Here is a 21,884-nt window from a genome sequence, read left to right as displayed (position 1 = left end):
AGTGTTCCTGTGGCTTTCTGCTCCATGTGTAACGCTAACACTCCCTTCCCTGACCACCCCCTGCACTGAGACCCAGCAAGCTTGTTAAATCAAGCCCTGGCGTCTTCTCTTCCCCCCACAGGCTTGGGTCAGCCTTGTCATCCCTCATTAACTGGACTCTGTCCCTTTGGAAGTGACCCCTGGGCCTGACAGAGCCACAGCCACCTCAGCCCCTTGGGCCAACGCGATGTGCTCTTTCCTGTAGCTCCCGACTGACTAGGATGCTGGCCCCTGAATTTCACCTCGCACTGGAAAGCACTTTCTCGGGCTGGTGCTCTCAGGAGGCTGGGCAATTGCTTCATCAGGGAGGAAGTTCATTCTGTGGCCCGTAATGACTGATCACCCAGCTAGACAATGTTAGGCAACGGTGGTAACAATAATACCGTCTTCCGGCACCTAGAGAGCTTCTACTCTGTGCCCTGTAGGCCCTGTGCCCGGGCCTTCACCCGCCCCCAACCTACGGGCGTAAGCGGTACTGCCTTCCCCACTCTGCAAGCGAGGACACTCGGGCTCAAGCGTCACACCTAAGGCCACACGAGCTAGCCTCGGAGACGTGGTCCAACCCCACCCTCTTCACCCATGTCTCCCCCGCCTTGTCCCTAGGCTTCCTGATCAAGTGCATCCAGCTGTATGAGACCACGGTGGTGCGGCACGGCCTCATGCTCGTTGGACCCACAGGCTCTGGCAAGAGCAAAGTAAGCGGAGCCAAGGGCGGGGCCTAGCGGGGGCGTGTCTCCAGCAGGGGCATCAGTCTCCACCTGGGCTCCCACTGCCTGTGGTCCCTGCCCTCTGAGAGGAGAGGCCGGGAGGTTCACTTTCAGGTGGTGACTCCAGTGTTACAGGGTCCTGGCAGCCGCCATGACGTCCCTGAAAGGGCAGCCGTCCATCAGCGGCGGCGTGTACGAAGCTGTCAACTACTACGTGCTCAACCCCAAGTCCATCACGATGGGCCAGCTGTACGGGGAATTTGACCTGCTCACCCATGAGTGGTGAGTGCCCACCCCCCACGTCGCTCCAGCGACGTGCATGTGCATACTCTCAGACCGCCTGCCCGCCCGCCCGCCCACCACCGTGGTTGGGAATCTAAGCTCTCAGCAGAATGGCCTTTTCCACGCCTGCTCCAGACACACACGCGAGAGTGGCCACGGGGTCCACAGGTGAGCCCGGGAAGATGCTAACGAAGACTTTATCAGGTATAGGGACCGCTGGGGCATGGGCTCAGGGTAAGGGACAGGATGGGCTCAACTCCAAATACAACATGGGCCAGTGCCCTGGACACTGGAGGGTAGGAGGTCCCTAAAAGGGCATCAGGGGTAAAGGGTGCTCCCAACTGAACTGGCCTCCCAGGATTCTTTTAAAATGGGCCAAGTGGTCAGACCTCACTTGGAGGAGGACGGGAAATGGGGGACCCGGAACAGGCATTGAGGCGGACAAGTGTGTGGGGCGAGGTCTCGTGTCCAAACCGACTCAGCAGGGCTGGTTGCTGATGCTGATTCTATGGGGGAAGAGCACATGCGGGGTCTGCGGGACTCTGAGGCCCCCCCAGCAAGGCCCGTTCCCCGGCACACAGAACTCGTCAAACCTGAGCCTTTCTTAGACTCTGAAACAAAACGTGCATGCTCTCATATACCCCCCAGCAAGGCCCGTTCCCCGGCACACAGAACTCGTCAAACCTGAGCCTTTCTTAGACTCTGAAACAAAACGTGCATGCTCTCATACCCTCCGCAGCTCTTCCCTCCTCCCAGAGCTCACAACCGAATGTGCTGCCATCTCTGCCGTTGACTCCTGCCACCATCGGGACGGCATAATTGACTTTCCCTTAATGTGGGCTTCCATGGGAACTCAGCAGGGAGGGAGGGAGGGCGGGATGTGAGCATGTTTTCATTATACCGTGTTACACTAAAAAAAAAACATTTCCCTATTATAATTTTAATGAGTGAAAATATGAAAGCTAAAAAAAAATGAGAACCAATGATCACACTACACTGTATGTAAGTAATATCCAAAAAAAAAAAAAAAGAAAGAAAATTAGAGACACCCTTAAGGGAATCAATAGACAGGTCATAGATTCGTAAATACATTTGTATCTATATATGACCTTGGAGTTTTACTCAAAATATAGCAGAACCCTGACTGTCCCCACCCCACCCCATCAGACACTTCACTTTCTATAGATTCATTTACCTGAGGTCAAGTGCAATCTGCAAATATTAAATGGAAAGTTCCGGATGTGCAGAAATTATGCATTTTAAATTGTTCACCATTCTGAGTATTGGGGAAAGAATCTTGTACTGAGCCATCCCAGCCCACCATGGGAAATGAGTCAGTCCTTTGTCGAGTGTGCCCACGCTGTGTACACCATCCTCCCCCCCCGTTAGCCCTTGTTAGCTATGTCACTTGTCATACTGACTCATGGTCTCGTTGCTTATACTCAAGTAGCCCCCATTTTAACTAACTACGGCCCCATAGTGTAAATTTTTGTTATAGTATCCTGTTCAATGGCTTTGCTTGTTAATGTGACCTAAATTATAAATAGACTTCCTCATACTTATTTATACATAGGATTAAAAAGTTTGCAGGGCCAGGAGGTGGTGGCACACGCCTTTAATCCCAGCACTCGGGAGGCAGAGGCAGGCAGATCTCTGTGAGTTTGAGGCCAGGCTGGACCAACAGCCTCCAAAACAATACAGAGAAACCCTGTCTCGTAAAAACCAAAAAAAAAAAAAAAGTTTATATATAGTATTATATATTATACACAGTTTCATATACCCACAGCACCAGAGGGGTGGCGATCTTGGAATATATCTCTTGAAAATAAATCAATTTTTTTAAAAGTAAGAAACCTATTTTTTTTTCAAAATTGACCAACGCTTCAGTAACTGTTCGGCAAACACATCAAAAACTGCGTTACATAGGTGTATGAAGACAGTATGATGAAACCCACTATTAAACATCATTAATATGTGCCACTAGTGTTTTTAAAGATAAAAGCCAGGTTTCCCCGGGGGGCTGTTCGCACCCACACCCCACGTACGTCCCTGGCACCTACAGCTCTCTCTCCTCCCTGTCGGTTACAGGACAGATGGGATTTTCTCCTCCCTCATCCGGGCCGGGGCCGTCGCTGCCGACACCAACAAGAAATGGTACATGTTTGACGGGCCAGTGGACGCCGTCTGGATAGAGAACATGAACACAGTGCTGGACGACAACAAGAAGCTGTGCCTCAGCTCTGGGGAGATCATCAAACTCACAGAGGTAGCCGCCCGCCCGCCCGGTCCTTTCTGCAGCCAGTTGGGTTTGGCGGCTGCACCACGCTGGCCAGGCCTCACCCCAACCCCACCTCTGCTTCACCAAGGAGCCTGGATGGCAGGATCTTGGGTCCAGCCCCCAGCAGCCCTCCCAGACCTGAATTCCCTCCTCTAAACCATGTCCCATGCAGCTTCTGTCCAAGCCCAGGGCCATGGCGGCTGCCCAGCTGCTCCCTAAACTATGCTGCCTCGTGTCTCCCAGCCGGCTCTACGTATTAACCCGGTTCTAGCAAGTGTTCAGGGGCCGGGGACTTGGTGGCACAGACCTGGCCACGGGGACCTGCTTACTCTGTGTAGCTTAGCTCTTGAGAAAGCCGGCTATGGCCTGGCTATGAATGAGAGCATTTCAGAGTGTACACTGCACTAAACTCCTGAGAACGTGTGAGTCAATGTGAGCCTGTGTGTGTGTGTGTGTGTGTGTGTGTGTGTGTATGTAGCTCTGGTTTGGTGTTTTGTTGTTTGTTTGTTGTTTGTTTGTTGTTTTTTTTTTGAGATAGGGTTTCTCTGTGGCTTTGGAGCCTGTCCTGGAACTCGCCCTGTAGACCAGGCTGGCCTCGAACTCACAGAGCTCCGCCTGCCTCTGCCTCCCGAGTGTGGCTAGAGCTCTGAAGCAGAGCGCGTATGCCGTATCAGGTTTCCCAGGCCTCTAGGAACTCCACACTGGCCAGAAAGTCCAGGACTCCGCAACTCTGACTCTCCCCCAGGGCTCTGCGGATGAGGATCCAGGGATCCCTGAACCTCACCCCGCCCTGCTCCACCCTACAACTGCCCGCAGAGCAGAGCCTCCCGGCAGGATGGGCAAGCAGCTCTCCAAAGCTCCGTATCCCTTTCCCCTACTCGGGGGCAGGTCGCTGACCCTCTCACACGTTGTATCTCGACACCAGGCGATGACCATGATGTTCGAGGTGCAGGACCTGGCGGTGGCCTCGCCAGCCACAGTGTCCCGCTGTGGAATGGTGTACCTGGAGCCCAGCATCCTAGGACTCATGCCATTCGTGGAGTGCTGGCTGAAAAAACTCCCTTCCATAATAAAGCCCCATGAGGAAGCTTTCAGGATCCTCTTTGTCAGTTACCTGGAGGTAGGTGAGGCCACCCAGCCAGAGGGGCGGTAGCTAGCGCACACTGTCACCGCCAGCCGCGACAGCCTGGTGCTTCTTCTCTCCAACAGAGTTCCATCGCCTTCGTTCGAACCACGGTGAAGGAGGTGATCGCCTCAACCAACAGCAACCTGACCATGAGTCTCCTCAAACTACTTGACTGCTTCTTCAAACCTTTCCTACCCAGAGAGGTACAGCCCGAGCAGTGGGGGCCGCAGGCCTGGCCCCGTCCGTCCATCCGTCTGTCCATCGTGTGTGTGTCCCCCCCACCCCTGCTCTCCTCGCTCGGCCCGGCCGGCCGGCCGCAGAGAGCCCATGAACTCCACCCCCAGCTTCCTGGAAGAACCGGGGTGACACCCCCACAGATCATGAGCCCACCCCACCGGACGCGCTGTAGGGAAGCAAACTACACGACATGCCCACTGAGGTTCCCCACTACTGCCCGGGTCCAGCCTGACGCTGTCCCCTTTGTTCCCCAAGGGCCTCAAGAAGATACCCTCGGAAAAGCTGAGTCAGATCCCAGAGCTGATAGAACCCTGGTTCATCTTCTCCCTGGTCTGGAGCATAGGCGCCACAGGGGACTACACCAGCCGTGTCAGCTTCAGCCATTGGCTAAGGATGAAGATGATGATAGAACAGGTGAGGCGTGGCAGGGACCTGGCCAGGTCTTGGGGGGCGGGGCCAACGGCAGGCCACCCCCACACACTGGGTAGAGGCTCACGAGGCTGCTCTCTGGGTCCTAACCAGGTGAAGCTCCGCTTCCCAGAAGAAGGTCTGGTGTTCGACTACAGACTGGATGATGCTGGGATCAGCAGCGCTGAGGAGGAGGAGGATGACGAGGAGGAGGGCAAACAGGTGGCCATGGGCCTGCCCAGGAAGGAGGGAGGGAGGGTAGAGCCCTATGTCCCCCCTTGGTGAATAATGGCCGCTTAGAGAAAGCACACTGACGGCCACCAGGTCTGAGGCTGCTGGCTGCTTCCATCGCTGCCTGGAGGTTTGCAGCCCAACAGGTGTTTACTGTTGCGTGCGGCTTACAGACTTGGGGACCAACAACTCAAAGAAAGCAGTCACAACCAGCTAGTCAGTGGTAGAACCTGAGCCCGGCGTCTGGGGGCTCCAGAGCGCCTGACCTCCCAGACGAACGTTTCTTCTTTGCTCGTTTACGAGTCCAAGGACCAGCCCTCTTTCCGAGTTAGCAGCCCCCATTTACCCAGAACCGAGCTCCCTAAGGGTCCAGGAGCATGCCTGGTATCCTGGTTTAGCATCACCTTCTTACCTGTCAGCCAATCAGGGCTTCTGAGTCCACTACCATCCCAGGGTCAGGGCCCCTAAGGAGGGGACAGAAAGTCACTATGTGGAGTCCTGCCGTGGAACTTCAGGGTACATTTGGGTCTAAGAGTCAGAACTGCTACCAGTGGGACATGTTGGTTTGACCAAAGTGAGCCCTTCCTCAAGGGAGTTTTGCAAGGGCCATGAGTAAGGGAATCGTGAGGCAGGGACGGTGAGGAGACAGTGTGAGGTGGCCTCTCTGGATCCCGCTGTCAGTGCCCTGGGTTCTGGTGTCCCGACTCCTTGGCTAACCGAAAAGTAAACAGCGAGCACCTTGGCATCCCTGGGTTATCCAATTCCCAGAGCATCTTCTTGCCAAGACCTAGGGACTAGCTGTGAGTAGGAACACCACCACTGAGCAGCTGCAGCCGGGGAGCCCCCACCGGCTCAGCTGTGCTCACAGAACCTCCATTCCTTGTGGTTCGTATTGGGCGCCTCCCATCCCATGCCATGCAAAGAGCAGGCCACAGAAGTTCCTACGTCTGTCAGAAGTAGCCCTTCCCCGGGGTGCCCTTGCCAAGACCCAGCAGGACAGTACCTCATCCCCCTGCTGCACTTAGCAGTGGGGCCACAGCCAGGAATGGGTGGAATGGGAAGGGATTTCGGACCCACCCGCCCTGAACCAGATGCGGTTCCAGGTGTCCTGGGTAAAGTGGATGGACTCCTCGACTCCCTTCACCATGATGCCAGACACCAACTACTGCAATATCATCGTGCCCACCATGGACACCATGCAGATGTCCTTCCTGCTGGGCATGCTCATCACCAACAACAAGCCTGTAAGTGCCGCACCCTGCCTGTCCCAGCCCACCCAAGGGTCAGGTTAGGGCATGGCTGGTCTTCCACACCAACCGAGGTAGCTCCCTCACCCCCCCGCCCCCCCCCCGCATTAGCCCTGATCCCCACCCACCCTCCCAGGTGCTGTGTATCGGGCCGACCGGCACAGGGAAGACGCTCACCGTCTCCAACAAGCTCCTCAGGAACCTGCCCCTGGAGTACATCAGCCACTTCCTCACCTTCTCAGCCCGCACTTCAGCCAACCAGACCCAGGACCTCATCGACAGCAAGCTGGACAAGAGGCAGGACACCTCTGGTTCCTTTCCCGGCCACAGCGTTCCCAGCCTCACTGAACCAGCTGTCTCGCCGTCTCCCCCCTCCAGATTATGCTCCTGGCTTTGAACGAAACCATCCAGCGGAAGCCAGGAAACCCCCTAGGGGCCCTGGGCCGCCTTTCAGATCTCCCCTTGCCTCTTTCAGGGTCCCCCTCTTAGTCTTCCCGTGGGGCCTCTCCTGAACACTGAGGCAGGGCGGTGAGCTACCTCAGAGGCGGCCGTTATCCTCCTTTCTGGGAAGTGGGACTCTTTTTAAAGGCCCCCTCAGATACGGGTCAGCCGGCCCCAGATATCCCAAATATCCCAGAGGGCCAGTCGTGAGGTTTAGCAACTTAGAGGAGGCTAAAATTCAGTGAGGTGCCACTCGGCTGCCTCTAGGATTCCCAGAGGGCCTGGTGTCCACGGGCGCTGGGCTCACACAGCCCCTCCCACAGGCGAAAGGGTGTGTTCGGGCCACCCCTAGGACGCACCTTCATCTTCTTCATCGACGACCTGAACATGCCAGCCCTGGAGACGTACGGTGCGCAGCCCCCTATCGAGCTGCTTCGCCAGTGGATGGACCATGGCGGCTGGTATGACCGAAAGATCATCGGTGCGTGCGATGCCCGGGCAGCAGGGAGTGGGTGAAGAGTACAGTAGGTGTGGGGGGGTAGGGACCACTTTAAGGGTTCACAAAAGCATTTTAATCCCTCTTGAAACTGGGGAGAATGAACTGTTAGAGCAAAGAAAACTCTTGGTGCCTGTTAATACACTCTCTTTATATCAGTACTGTTGCAAATTACGTTTTTGGACGCACATGTGTACACGTGTTTGCATTACTGTGGGCACATGTATTTGGGGGCTTGTGCTGAGCGTCTCCCTTGATCGCTGTTCATGTAACTGAGGTAAGGTCTCTCCCTGAACCCGGAACTTGCTGGCCCAGCATGTCCAGCTAGCCAGCTCACCTCCGGAGTCGCTAGTATCACAGAAACCCTGCCACACCCACCTGGCTCCTATGTGGGTACAGGACATGCAAATCCTCCGAGCCACCCCCCTAACGCCACGAATTACAGCATTAACATACATTCCTGTTATAGGCAAGGGGCCCACAAAAGTCATGTCATTCCGAGAACGCCCATGACTGACCTTCTTCTCCCACTCAGGAGCCTTCAAGAACCTGGTGGACATCAACTTCGTCTGTGCCATGGGCCCCCCGGGAGGAGGCAGGAACGCTATCACGCCACGGCTGACACGCCACTTCAACTACCTGTCCTTCACTGAGATGGACGAGGTCAGCAAGAGACGCATCTTCTCCACAATCCTGGGCTGTTGGATGGGTGAGTGTAGGACGGGGGCAGGAGAGGCCCCAGCTGGCTCGTCACGCCAAAGACAGCTGAGCAGCCAGCGCCAGGCAGGGAGAAGGCACCGACCACTAGTGCAGCCCCGGCCCTGCTCCTTTCCTCGGCAGTTACGGCTGGCCGTCCGTCGGAGGAACCTCTCCGAACCTCCTTCACCAAGGGTGCTAATGTCAGCACCTAACCCTCCAGGTCGTGACAGGGAAGGGAGGGCACATAGTGCCTAAAGTAAAGCTATGCGGCAAGCGTGCACAGTGCACACGTGACAGAGACGCTGCTCCGCACCTGCGTCCTCTCGCACAGAGACACGTGCTAGTGTTTGTCCAGAAGCTCACGTGCAACGACAGTAACTTTTGTAGAACAGGAAAACCCAGGAAGACCAAAGGGACAAAACAGCCCTGCCCCATCCTGGGGCTTTGGCCCAAGTCCACCCAGGATGCTGTTTTCTCCAGTAGCCCAGCTCCCCTGCCCAGCACCCCCACCCATGGAATGCCACTTGGTGTCATGCTGGGCAGAGAGCACTAGAAGTCAAGCCTTCCATCAGGTCTTGCCCCCCTCCCCCCACCGCCGCCAGAGCCACAGGCCAGGGTTCTCCTTCACATACAACTGGCGCATGAGGACCTCCCAGCACAGGACACAGCTGGCCAAGGTAGCCAGCGAGTGACCACCTAACACTGTACCCGGTGTCTGTCCCTCAACCCTGCAGATGGACTCCTCGGAGAGAAGAGTTACCGGGAGCCTGTGCGTAAGTGTGGCCTGGACCTGGGAGGATCTTAGAGGACCTAGACTGGGGGCAACCCTGGACGCGGACTTCAGCGGGTATGATAGCCTCAGGATCAAGGACCACGGTGGGCCCTCCTTGGGCTCTCACGGCAACGGAGCTCAAGTTAGCTCAGGCTGCTCTCCAGGGTCCTGGACCGCTCTTTGAGCCACGCCGTCCCTCGGTGTTGGGTTAGGGTCACGCTGGTGGCAGGAAAGGAAAGATGAGTAGGTGAAGAAAGGAGTCCGGTGAACTCTGCCGTCCGAAAGAGCTATAGTAGAAAGAAAGCCAGCGTTCTCCAAAGAGCAGGCGTGAGCATGAAAGCAGGCGATCTGCAGTTAGGAGGCAGACACCCCTCTGCGGCAGCCTCACGCAGCAGCTCTAACCTGTCAGGCATCACTGCAGGGCAGCTGGCACCTCCAGGTTCTGTGCTGTCATGGCGTCCACCTCTTCATTCCCTCTGTTCCTCTCAGCCGAAAGAGGCTGCCACACTCCCTCTTGGAGCCCTAGTCTCTACCTCTGCTACTGGCATCCCTCGTGGCTCCTGTCCTGGGAGTGAACTTCCTATTCTAATGCAGGCCAGACTCCTCCTCTTTGGCCTGATGGAGGATAAGAGTGACACATCCCCCAATACCAGTATTCCCTGTCCTGCCGGGCCACTCTGTCGACACAGAAAGATGTCGCGGGGCATGGTGGCACATGCTTGTCATCCCAGCACTCAAGAGGCAGCGGTGGGTGGGTCCCTGTGAGTTTGAGGCCAGCCTGATCTACCGGTCTACATGGTGAGTTTGAGGACATCCAGAGCTACATAGGGAGACTCTTATCTAAAAACAAAGCAAAAACTTAAAAACATGTCCCGGTTTCTCCTGTCTTGACGAAAGCACAGAATTATCTCTGCCAGCCGGATCCCTCCTTCCTCCTTGCCTCACTCTCTGCTCAGCTTCATAACGAAACTCACCCTCCTCACACTGTCACCTCCCTCTCCCTCCTTGACGCCGAGCTGCCTCCTCCACTTGTGTCACCGGTGACAAGAGTGTAGCCGTGCAGTAGTCAACCCTCAGGCCTCATCCACTCCGAAAACAGCCTCTTCTTCCAGCAATTCCTCCCTCCCTGGGCGTGTCAGCCAGCTCTGCGGTGGCGCTGATAAAATAGCCTAAGGAAGGAACGGTTTTTCTGTTTCACATTTCAAAAGTTTCCCCCACGGCTGGCTTACCCTGCTGCTCTGGGCCTGTGGTGAGCAAAGCAGCATGGCAGCCGGAGGGCATGGGAGAGCAAAGTTGTTCACTTCGTGACAGCCAAGGAGCGGAGGCAAGCAGGAGGGCTTCAGGGAAACGCGCACACTCCAGGGCTGCCCCCCAAGCCATCGTCTTCCTCCGGCCTGGCCTGCTTCCTTCACATATCCCTTCTGAACCCCACTCAGGAAGCATGCATCAGTTAACTGGCCTGTTGACGAGGTCAGCGTGCTCATGGTCCAATCCCCTCCCAAGGACTGGGCCCACGAGCCAGCTGGGAACCCAAGCTCTCAAACCACAGACTTTTGCAGGGAGGCGCTTCCAACCCAAACTGTGACAGCAGACACCCATCTTGGGCTAACCAGACTCTGACCTCCAGCCCCCTGTCCCTCTTAAATACACTGTCCTCAGACAGTCTCATCCCGGCTCAAGAGTAAAGTCATTTTTACGTCACCAGCATCCAAGTTCACACCCTCAGCTCAGATTCCCCCCCTAAACGTCCAGTTCCACATTTCTCAGACTGAGCCCGTCCGAATGCAAACTCCCAGATGCCCTGTCAGTTCCCCTCACTTCTGGATGCTCCCGACAAGAACTTCTCCACCATCCTCTTCCTCTCAAACCACGTGACAACTTCCAGAGACTCTCTTGACCGTCCCTGCAGAGTCTGTCCTGAATCACCACCCTGCCCTCATTCACCTAATCATCATTGGGACATTCACTCTAGTCTGCTCACTCTGCATTCACTTACCAATGAGCCGTCCTCCTCTTGCAGCTAGAGGGACCTGTGAAAACATTAGATCAAGCTGGACAGTGGTGGCGCACGCGCCTTTAATCCCAGCACTCAGGAGGCAGAGGCAGGCGGATCTCTGTGAGTTCAAGGCCAGCCTGGTCTACAGAGTGAGTTCCAGGACAGCCAGAGCTACCCAGAGAAACCCTGAAGAAAAAAAAGACAAAATAAACAAAAGAATCCCCATTAGATCAAGCTGGGTGTGCTGTTAGTCTGCCTGTAGTCCCAGCTACTTAGGAGACTAAGGTTAAGAGGATCACTCCAGCCCATCAGTTTAAGGCTAGCCTGGGCAAGACCCTGTCTCAAACACACACAAAAACAAAAACATAATAAGGCCATGCCTGCTCTTCTTCTTCTCGACTGGCAATAGTCCCAGTCACAACAGTGCCAGGAAGCGTTGTCTGTGCTCCACATTCCCTCACCACATCTCCCTCTCAGCCTCTCCACGCTGGTTCTTCACTTCCTGCCTCCCGGCTATTGCTATTGTTGGCCCCTCTGCCAAGAGCACTTTTTCTCCAGCAGTGTTCGCATCTGCAATCTCACTTCTTGGTCTCAGCTTGAAAGTCCGTCTCCCTTCTCCGTGTGATATCCCACAGCGTCTCTGTAATCGCTCCAAAGCCTAACCTTGAGGCTCCCCAAACCTTTCTCTGGCTGCAAGTCTGTCCCCAGCATTTTTCACCTGGCGGTTGTGTCGATGTGTCTCCAAGACAAAGCTTGTTAAGGGTGAGAGATGTCTGCTAGGCCAGCCTCTGCGGTCATTACCTAGAATACATCTTTTCTCCCGACCCTCTTCTTCTGCCATTTCTGAGTTCTCCCTGGACCCCCAAGTTCCTACTCCCTAGAGTTTAGTTCCCGGTAGAGACAGGGGCATCTTTCATAGAACAGGCACATGGGTAGGGTAGCAATGGAGAGCAAGATGGAACTTGGACAACTCCACAGAGAGTGGTAGACCCCCAAGTGTCCATCCTGAGATCCAGGTCACCCCATAGCCACCATTAAGCCCTCCTGAAGCCTGTGCAGACTAAATGGACCTTGCACATATGTGACTCAGTGCTGCCATGTGCAGGCCTCAGGACAGGCTCAGGAGGAAGACAGGAAGGGCCCAACCAGTACCGAGCCCACTGATACCCACAGCTCCGTGACTACATCTCAGTGAGTGCCCTATGCGTGGCCAGTTGTCAGGGAACGTGGATGTAAATTTGGGGCACACAGAGCAAGAGATCTCCGTCCTAAGGTAGGGACATCAGGAAGGCTTTGCAAAGGAAGGGAGCATCTAAGAGAGGACTGAAGCATGAGCAGCATCCAAGCCCAAGGCCAGGGGATGGGTGCTGGGGGAACCGCAGGAGCACCTTTAGGGCCTGCGTTGCGGCCCTCCTGTCCGTGTGACGCAGCCCACTCTCCTGTCTCCACAGCTGGGGCCCCCAACATCGTCCACTTGACGGAGCCCCTCGTGGAAGCTACCATCAGGGTGTATGCCACCATCACCTCCCAGCTGCTGCCCACTCCAGCCAAGTCCCACTATACCTTCAACCTGAGGGACCTCTCGAAAGTCTTCCAGGGTATGCTCATGGCCGAGCCAGCCAAGGTTGAGGTGAGGATCTGCCAGGCCCAGCCCCCATGCCCAAGTTGCCCTTGCCGTCCTCCCCAGACCCATCCTAATTTTAAAACCTTTCTGCCTAAGTAGTCCCCAGCCCTGGTCTACCTAGGCCCTGAGGAAACTGGGACACAGAGGGTCAGCCCACCAGAGCCAGACCTGAGCATAGCAAAGCCTATCTTGTCAGTCAAACTCATGTCCAAAATTGCGACCATGGTGAGGTCGTACAAAGAGAACAAGCCAGGAGAAGGAAAGGGGGGCAGGAGAATTTGTAGTAGAGGCCTCATGTGTGAGAAGACTTGGGGAGAGGCGGACCAGGTGCCTTTGAGAAGTAAGCATGGTGCAGGTCTAAGGAGTGGGATGCCAGGAGCCAGAGCGGACAGGCTGTGCACACAGCTCAAACGGGGAGCCGTGCGGAGTCGCTGGCTAAGCCACCCAAGTGCTGCTAGCCCCACCCAGGTAAGACGAAGGCTGGTTCTGGCTTCGTCAAGCCCACGGCCAATGAGGCCAGAGAAAAGCCTGGAACTTTCCTTAGTGCGCCTTGGGTGAGGGGCGTGGAAGCTGGAACAGTGGACCACTGATCCAAACAGCGAAAGAGCTAGGTGGGGCTTGCTGAGCAGTTAGGGGTGGGGTGTTGGGAAGCTGTCAGGAGAATGAGGTCTCCTTCCCAGGCTTGGAGTTTGGAGCTTTAAAAGAAGGGAAGTGGTGTCTTTAGGATACCATGGCCAGCTACCAACGCTGGGTGCCCAGTGGGTGCTGGGAGCTAAGGTGGGCGGGGCGGGGCGGGGCCGGGGGGCGTGGGGAGCCCAAGCAGCTCTCTGGAATCTGCTTGGTCTTCAGCCGGCCAGAGGCACATCTCCCAACAGCCCTTGCGTGGGACTCTGGCCCCGAGGCAGAGGGAGGAGACTAGTCCCACAAAGCACGTTCCTGCCGTCTGTCTGTCTGTCTGTCCCCTGGCACTACAAATGACGACTCAGGGCCTGGGGCCGAGGCCGGCACTGACTCTGGGCACCTGCACGCAGGACAAGGTGCAGCTGCTGCGTCTGTGGTACCACGAGAACTGCCGCGTGTTCCGTGACCGGCTGGTGAATGAGGAAGACCGCACCTGGTTTGACGAGCTCCTGGAGACCCAGATGGAGGAGTTCGAGGTGGCCTTCAGCAACGTCTGCCCCTTCCAACCCATTCTTTATGGGGACTTCATGTCTCCAGGCTCAGATGTGAAGTCCTACGAGCTCATCACCAGCGAGAACAAGGTGAGTTGATTGATGCCCTACTCTGGTAGGTCCTCTGCTAGCCCACAAGCGTAGTACCTAGCGAGTCGGAAATCTACACGGGATGAGTGAAAGACCCAGGCCATCTCCTATCACCATTAATGAATCATGTACCAGACTAGAGTCGAGACAGTCGGACAAGCTTTTGGCTTCAGAGCCCTCCCCCCCACCCCCCACCCCCGCCCCCTTCACAAGGGTTCAGCTAGGCAGCCCATCTGTGAAAACAAGCCTGGAGTTCATCAGGGACAAATGCACAAACAGTGGCACACCATGCCCCATTCTCACTCACGGAGAAGGGTTTGGGTACCACAGCTCAGCTGGGACCTTGGGAGACAGGGTTGAGGTTTCATCAGTGGCCTCCCTCAGTGGCCTCAAAGCTGTGAGGCTGCAGTGGGCCTCCTGGTGGTCTTCCCCATACACATCCTCTCCTAGTTCCCAAGTGGTCTCCCCAGGGTTGCTTCAGACTGGTGTGTCTCATGCACCTGACTTCTGAAAGCCAGCATTCCCACCACGCACAGAAGGAGCGGAACTAGCCGTGGGAAGGGTCAGCTCTCTGTCAAGGAGGGCCTAGTACTCAGCATTCCAATGTTCCAACCACGGAACCCATCTCTAGCTAGAGCTAACACAAAAACAGTGTCCGGGGATTCCTACAAGGGCCAGCCCAAACACTTCCAAAGAAAGCAGCACCGGGTGGCGGGCCCAAAGCATTCATTGTGGGCTTTGTGAATAGAGAGACCTACAGATTCCTCACGAGGCACGGTGAGACAAGGGGACCCTGGTGTGTCCCCACTGGGGGGTGGGTGCCGGTGCTGTGAGGGCGCAGAGACCCGACCGGGGGCAGAGCCAGCGTCTGCGCGGGCAGGCTTCTTTCAGCACGTCAAGTGACAACCTGAGCCAGCCCGTCAGCACCTGAAGACGACGCACAAGGCACGGGAGAAAGTGCGCGACTGGGCAGCTCACACAGTGCCCAGTGTCGCATTTCTGAACAGAGAGAAGTGGGGGAGCTGGGGAGCCCCTCCTTGGAGGAGGAGGAGGCGGAGGAGGAGGAGGAGGAGGACCTGCCATCCCCTGCCACCTCACTGCCCCGCCCCCAGATGATGCAGGTGATCGAGGAGTACATGGAGGACTACAACCAGATCAACACGGCCAAGCTGAAGCTGGTCCTCTTTGTGGACGCCATGAGCCACATCTGCCGTATCAGCCGCACCCTGCGCCAGGCCCTGGGCAACGCACTCCTGTTGGGCGTGGGTGGCAGCGGCCGCAGCTCCCTCACTCGGCTTGCCTCCCACATGTAAGGGTCGCGGTGGGCAGCGGGCGGCCAGCGGCGGGCTGTTTAGAACAGATGCCTTCCCACCACGGCAGAATCCCGGTGTGGCCCCCAACATAAACCCTACCCAGCACGTGAGCTCCTGGAAGAATCGCGAATGGGACCTGGGCCCCCAAGAGGAGGCAGCAGCAGGACCCTTTGGGGCTATGGGTGGGAGGTTAGAGGCAAGCACCCCAGAAGGATGCCTAGGAGAGGCACAGAGGGTCGGGGATGGGAGGGACGGGACTCTCTCTAGGCTGCAGGAATAATAGGCAAAGGTCAGGAAATAAAGAGAATAGGTTCAGGTCCCAGAGAACCTACAATTGGCCCTGGATAGGAGCAAGATACCCAGTGGATAGCTGGGATTTGAGCACCCACCATCCATCAGTGCCTGGCCTTGGGCTTCTGGCACACCTTGACCCAAACTCCTGCCTCCAGGGCTGAGTACGAATGCTTCCAGATTGAGCTGTCCAAGAACTACGGCATGTCGGAGTGGCGCGAAGATGTCAAGAAGATTCTGCTCAAGGCTGGCCTGCAGAGCATACCCATCACCTTCCTGTTCTCAGACACCCAGGTGCAGCCACCACAGCAGTAGGCGGGGCTCGGGGCCGGCCGCAGAGTGTCCCCAAGTGGCATCCTGTAGGTAGTCAGTCCTATGTGTTCAACTCCCTATACATCAGGACCAGGTGGGATTATGACTGGGTTGGTCAAAAGAGGAACCAACCCAGCATTTGGCACTCGGGAGAGGCAGAGATCATTATGTATGCTCCAAGCACAAAGAAGCACCCTGATACTATAGCACACCACTCACAGGCCAATGGCTTCCTGCTTTTAGAACCACAAGTTTGTTCCTGAGGTATAGGGGACCCATAGCTCCATTTTTGGGAGGCATAAGGCCTCTTTCCAGGTCTCTGAGTACAGAGAGGCCACAAGACAAACAGCGCAGCACTCAAAACCTGGTTGGCAGTATAGGCTGTGTCAGGGGACCTAGTCTCTGAGACGACGTCCCATTCCTAGACAAGTCCCTCCCTGCCTAGACTTGTCCAACCCCTTCATATAGTCAAGAAAGTGAGGTTTCCCTCTAACATGGGCCAGATTCCTCTGTCAGTTGCCATGGTTTCTTCCTGTAGTAAAATAAGGCCTGGAGGAATGCTAGAGGGGGATCAGGAAGATGCTACATTACCCAAGACCTGGGGCCCCTCGCCACAAAGCCCATAGGTTACAGTCAGAGCCTCCACAATGGGGGCCAGATCTGAGTACAAGTCCAAGACTTATAAGACCACTTGAGTGTCCTTGGCCTAGGTCTATCTATAGGGCTGTTACAAAGGTCCAGGAAGACTGTTCAAGATGTGACACACAGGGCCTTCCATAAAGGCCTAGCTTCTACCCCTTGTCCTTCTCCAGATCAAGAATGAGTCCTTCCTAGAGGATATTAACAATGTCCTGAACTCAGGTGACATCCCCAACCTCTACAGTGCAGATGAGCAAGATCAGATTGTCAACACCATGCGGCCCTACATACAGGAGCAGGGCCTGCAGCCCACCAAAGCCAATCTCATGGCCGCCTATACCGGGCGTGTGCGCAATAACATCCACGTGGTGCTGTGCATGAGGTACGTGCACTTGTCACCAAGCCACACTGGGGCCCCGGGGATGCTGGAGGGTACTTGTGAAATGAAAAGTGTCCCCAGGCCTGGCCACCACACCCTTCAGACCAAACCACGAGGCTGGCATGGCCGCTGTGACACAGAGCTATATCGGCAGGCCCTGAGTCCTGAGTGCCTAAGCCCGTGCCCCTCAGCCTTACGTGGACCCTTCTCCCTCAGTCCCATTGGAGAGGTCTTCCGAGCTCGCTTAAGGCAGTTCCCCTCCCTTGTCAACTGCTGTACCATCGACTGGTTTAACGAGTGGCCAACAGAGGCCCTGCAGTCTGTGGCCACCATGTTCCTGAACGAGATCCCAGACCTGGAATCTTCCGATGAAGTAATTCAAGGACTGGTAGGTATCTCGGTGAAAAGCAGCCTCTTGGGGAGAAATGTTTCCCTTTGGCCAGAGGCTTGGGGCCACCAAGGCCTGGGTAAGAGTCCTACCCCCCGGCAGCAGAGCTTTGGCGAGACGGCCTTACCTGCCTATGCATCATTTTCCCACCTGTGAAATGAGGCCATAAATCCGTGTGGTGACCTTAGTGTTCTCTTCTACAAATGCCTAACATCCCCCTATCTCCAAAGAGCCCCCTTACACCTCTCTAGAGACCTCAGAAAGATTAGACCAGATTTGTCTGCTGCAGTCTCAGAGAACGCTGGCCCTCAGAGGGCCAAGAACTAAGACCAACTCAACATTTCCCTGTCTTAGACCCAGCCTCTGAACGGACACATTTTAGGGATTTCAGAGAGAGACAGCTCAGGGAGCTGTGGCAAGGGTTCTGGGCCACACAGCTAAGGAGACACCTGGGCCCATGTTCAAGGTCAGCTCTGTTCTTGACCAGTATGGGCCGACCTTGGGCTTTTCATCTGCATAAAAGGGGGGTACCTTGACCTGGATGTTGCCAGGATCTTAGGAAACAGTAAATAGGAGGTATAGAAGCTCTGCAACAGCCTCTTCCTCAGGAACAAGACACAGTGGCTTTGTGGGTGCCTGGTACCTGGTCTTTGCTGAAGTGCCGCAAGCATCCATGGTCTCCCCATTCACAGATTCAGGTTTGCGTGTTTGTCCACCAGTCCGTGGCCAAGAAATGCATTGAGTACCTGGCAGAGCTGGCCCGCCACAACTATGTAACTCCCAAGAGCTATCTGGAACTGCTCAACATTTTCTCTATCCTCATTGGGCAGAAGAAAATGGAACTGAAGACTGCTAAAAACCGCATGAACAGCGGCCTTGATAAGGTAGGCCCGAGGGAGGCCTCACAGACAGCGGCTGCCGGGTCTTAGCAGTCTGTGGTGCCAAGGTGGCTGCAGTCCAAAGTGCTGCCAAGGTGACTTCCACAGTGAAGGGAAAGGGCAAACCAAGGTGCCCCGCAGCTTCTCAGGCAGTGAGGCCTCCTCCCCCAGTGACCACCAAGCAACCTAAGGGCCGTGAATGATGGTGACCAAACAGGGCCCTCTCCTCAGAACCCTACAGACCTGACCTCTCTCTGGCCCCTGTAAGACCCGTGCTTGCTTTGTTTTGTTTTCTCTTCTCCTCTCTGCTCTCCCCTGACTAGCTGCTGCGGACCTCTGAGGATGTGGCCAAGATGCAGGAGGAGCTGGAGATTATGCGCCCCCTGCTGGAAGAGGCTGCCAAGGACACTTTGCTCACTATGGAGCAGATCAAGGTTGGGTTGCCCACAGAGAGCTCCCTGACCCTGTGCAAGGATGCTCAACATTTCAAAACATCAAGTGGCCAGCCACTGGCCTTGTGCACCCCGTTTTCCTCGTTCATCAGCTGTCTATTTACTTGACAGATGCTTAGGCAGGACCATTAGTACTCTAAGTCAGGCACTCCCTAAGGCAGGGGTCCCACAAAGAGCAAGGCAGATGAATCCAAACAGACCAGGCAACGCCGACAACCACAACTCAGGCTGAGTGGCAGGACCGTCGCAGGCAGACTCTGCCCAGGACTGGGGTTTACGGTGAGGGCCCAGTCTTCCGGGCACTCGCCACTATTAGCCTGACAGCTTTCTTCCGGCATTCAAGTGTCCTGCTCTATAGGGTCAGACTGCTGTAACATGCTCCCTCAGGAAATGGGAGGCGCATCTTCTTTGCATCATGTACAGACGGCCACGTGGGCCTGGTAGGGCTGGAATGGCCAAACCTAGACACCCCTAAGCTCTATTGTGGGCCCTCGAGATGTGGAAGGAACTCCTGGCCTTCCCAGGTCTCTCGCTCTTGCATCTCTGCCCACAGCAAGGGGAGGGCGGCATTCCTGTCCTTGCCGCTGGCCGCTAAGTGGATTCCCCCGTCTCCCACCCGTCCCCAGGTGGACACAGCCATAGCTGAGGAAACCCGGAAATCCGTGCAGGCAGAGGAGATCAAGGCCAACGAGAAGGCCAGCAAGGCCCAAGCCATCGCCGACGATGCCCAGAAGGACCTGGATGAGGCCCTGCCGGCCCTGGATGCAGCCCTGGCCAGCCTCCGGAACCTCAACAAGAACGACGTCACAGAGGTGGGCAGCCAGGCATCTTCTCACCCTGTCACGTCCCCTCCCGGTGTCCTCTCAGGTCCTAACCGTGTGCCCAAGCCCGCCCCCGCCCCGCGTCTTTTGGTGACTGCATCGACAGGTGAGGGCAGCGTGACGGCCAGGGTACCAGCTCCTTGTTCCCCCTCCTTGTGTGGTCCCCACGCATCTCCCCAAGGCTCTAGGCCCTATGGCAGCAGAGACTTGGTTGGCGGGACCCACCTTGCCCAAGGATAGGACCCTTCCCCCCCCCGCCTCTACACCTTTTTGGCATGGCCCGTAGGTGCGCGCCATGCAGCGCCCACCCCCGGGGGTGAAGCTGGTCATCGAGGCCGTGTGCATCATGAAGGGCGTCAAACCCAAGAAGGTTCCCGGGGAGAAGCCGGGCTCCAAAGTGGACGACTACTGGGAGCCAGGCAAGGGGCTGCTGCAGGACCCAGGCCGCTTCCTCGAGAGCCTCTTCAAGTTTGACAAGGTAAAACCCCGCTAAACAGACAGGCCAGACACGGTGGGGGGATAGAAGTGGAGAAGCAAGCGCCTGCCACACCAGCGTCCGCAGGTGCAGCCATCTCTGTTCTGCCCCCCCCCGCCGCCTGTCCCACCGCTAGCTAGCTGCAGCCCACATGGCCCCTGGGGACGCAGAGCTGTCTGGGACCACGGGACACAGAGCTTGTCCCCTGCCCCAAGGAACTGTCGGGGGGGGGGGTGACAGCCTCCTCCTCCCCAACTGATGCCAACTGAGGAGCCTGGGACCAGGTCCGGTTCCTGTGCCTGTGGGATGTCACCCGCAGTCACTCCAAGGCTCCACAGCCTGGAGATCATCCCCTGCCCCACCCCCACCCCCACCACACCACACCCCCCCACACACACCCGCCCCGCCCCCACCGCATTGGTCCTAGTCAAGAGATTCATCACCGCCTGCTGTGCGTTTATCTCCCTCCTAAGCTCCAGCTCCCTCCCCCTCCAGCTGTCTCTAGGGTCCCTGCGTGTCTGCCCATTTGGGATTTTCAAATGTGCCCGTTGACAGTCTGCTGTCTCGGACTGTGCCGTGGTGGAGCCCACAGACCCCCTGCGGCAAACCCCTCTCCAGTCCGGGAGTTCACTGAATGCCGGTAGCCCGGCCTGCGTGGGCTACCCCCTGCGATCACAGCCCTCCTCCTACTGTTCCACTAGAGGGGAAACCAGAGATCTGCAGGCCCAGAGACGCCCTTCTGGGGAGGCACCCACTCCAGGAGGGCTCACAGCCTGAGCTCTGATTCCTCTAGGCTTGTCTTAACCTGTGATCTCTGAGAGCCTGCCAGCGGCTCAGTCCCCAGGCCCCATGGCTAACAAAGGCGGAAGAGGGCCTGGGTGTGGGAGGCTCTCCAGCACCTAGATGCAATACTGAAGCAGTAATAATGAAGCAGAGCCCTGAGGCCCGTGATTTCCACCCCCCTTCCCCCAGGACAACATTGGGGAGGCAGTTATCAAAGCCATCCAGCCGTACATTGACAACGAGGAGTTCCAGCCAGCCGCCATCGCCAAGGTGTCCAAGGCCTGCACCTCCATCTGCCAGTGGGTGCGCGCCATGCACAAGTACCACTTTGTAGCCAAGGCCGTGGAACCCAAACGGGTGAGGACTGCACAGAGCTCGTGGAGGCCAGCTCCCCTCCCCAGGTACCGGCTGCGAGCTGACCCCTCTTTCTGCTTGCAGCAAGCCCTACGGGAAGCCCAGGATGACCTGGAGGTCACGCAGAGGATCCTAGAAGAGGCGAAGCAGCACCTGCGCGAGGTGGAAGACGGCATCGCCACCATGCAGGCCAAGTACCGCGAGTGCGTCGCCAAGAAGGAGGAGCTAGAAATGAAGTGTGAGCAGTGCGAGCAGCGCCTCGGCCGAGCCGACAAGGTGCGTGAGCCCACGGGCAGGCCCGTCCCCTTCTTAGCGAGCAACGGACAGGGCCGCAGCGGGCAGAGCCAGCCCCGGGGCCCCAGCCCAGCCTCCCATAGCCCACTCCACAAGGCTGCTCTTACAGCTCATCAATGGACTGTCGGATGAGAAGGTCCGCTGGCAGGAGACCGTGGAGAACCTGGAGAACATGCTTGACAACATCTCTGGAGATGTGCTGGTGGCTGCCGGCTTTGTGGCCTACCTGGGCCCCTTCACGGTAAAGAGCCCCCAACCCTACCCCTGATGAGCTCCATCCGGTGAACAGACCCTCCCTCGAGGCCTTACCTCTGCGAGGGCGACCTATGGAGTACCTCTCCTTCCCTCCCTTGTGTAGCATGCAGGTGCTGAGCAGGTACATAGCTGTGCACACACAGGCCAGAAGAGTCCCCCCCACTTGGGGGTATAAAAAGGCTCACACATGTGCACCTGTGCCAGACACTGCTCTGAACGCCCCATTGCGTGCCCCATTTAATCCTCACAGCCATCTTTGGGGACGGTATTGAAGGCGCGACCCCTCGCGTAGACAAGGGTCCGTGGTTTGCAGGGCCCAAGCAGGTCTGAAGTGTGCCGTCCAGCTCCACACCTGAGCCCTGCCTTCCGCATGCCTTTACCAAGCAGTGTTGTGGTTAGAGGGGA

At 56.7% G+C, this 21,884-nt stretch overlaps 1 protein-coding gene across 1 annotated transcript in view; it reads left to right on the top strand.

Moving 5' to 3' along the window:
* Dnah1 (dynein axonemal heavy chain 1) overlaps positions 1–21,884 on the top strand; it is a 62,001-nt gene that overhangs the window by 31,404 nt on the left and 8,713 nt on the right. Inside the window, exons 35-59 of the mRNA XM_040747848.1 lie at positions 643–734; positions 874–1,028; positions 3,117–3,294; positions 4,232–4,426; positions 4,516–4,635; positions 4,925–5,083; positions 5,192–5,299; positions 6,412–6,552; positions 6,692–6,852; positions 7,320–7,477; positions 8,028–8,201; positions 8,926–8,964; positions 12,411–12,589; positions 13,615–13,845; positions 14,958–15,154; positions 15,608–15,743; positions 16,574–16,782; positions 16,996–17,167; positions 17,860–18,051; positions 18,369–18,479; positions 19,124–19,309; positions 19,605–19,796; positions 20,766–20,933; positions 21,015–21,206; positions 21,334–21,465. Of these exons, the coding sequence (XP_040603782.1) occupies positions 643–734; positions 874–1,028; positions 3,117–3,294; positions 4,232–4,426; positions 4,516–4,635; positions 4,925–5,083; positions 5,192–5,299; positions 6,412–6,552; positions 6,692–6,852; positions 7,320–7,477; positions 8,028–8,201; positions 8,926–8,964; positions 12,411–12,589; positions 13,615–13,845; positions 14,958–15,154; positions 15,608–15,743; positions 16,574–16,782; positions 16,996–17,167; positions 17,860–18,051; positions 18,369–18,479; positions 19,124–19,309; positions 19,605–19,796; positions 20,766–20,933; positions 21,015–21,206; positions 21,334–21,465 (3,977 nt within the window). The remainder of the gene's footprint in view (positions 1–642; positions 735–873; positions 1,029–3,116; positions 3,295–4,231; positions 4,427–4,515; positions 4,636–4,924; positions 5,084–5,191; positions 5,300–6,411; positions 6,553–6,691; positions 6,853–7,319; positions 7,478–8,027; positions 8,202–8,925; positions 8,965–12,410; positions 12,590–13,614; positions 13,846–14,957; positions 15,155–15,607; positions 15,744–16,573; positions 16,783–16,995; positions 17,168–17,859; positions 18,052–18,368; positions 18,480–19,123; positions 19,310–19,604; positions 19,797–20,765; positions 20,934–21,014; positions 21,207–21,333; positions 21,466–21,884) is intronic.

The sequence above is a fragment of the Mesocricetus auratus genome, unplaced genomic scaffold (assembly GCF_017639785.1).
Source record: "Mesocricetus auratus isolate SY011 unplaced genomic scaffold, BCM_Maur_2.0 Super-Scaffold_100006, whole genome shotgun sequence".
Classification (NCBI taxonomy): domain Eukaryota; kingdom Metazoa; phylum Chordata; class Mammalia; order Rodentia; family Cricetidae; genus Mesocricetus; species Mesocricetus auratus.
This window is presented reverse-complemented; position numbering and strand designations above follow the sequence as displayed.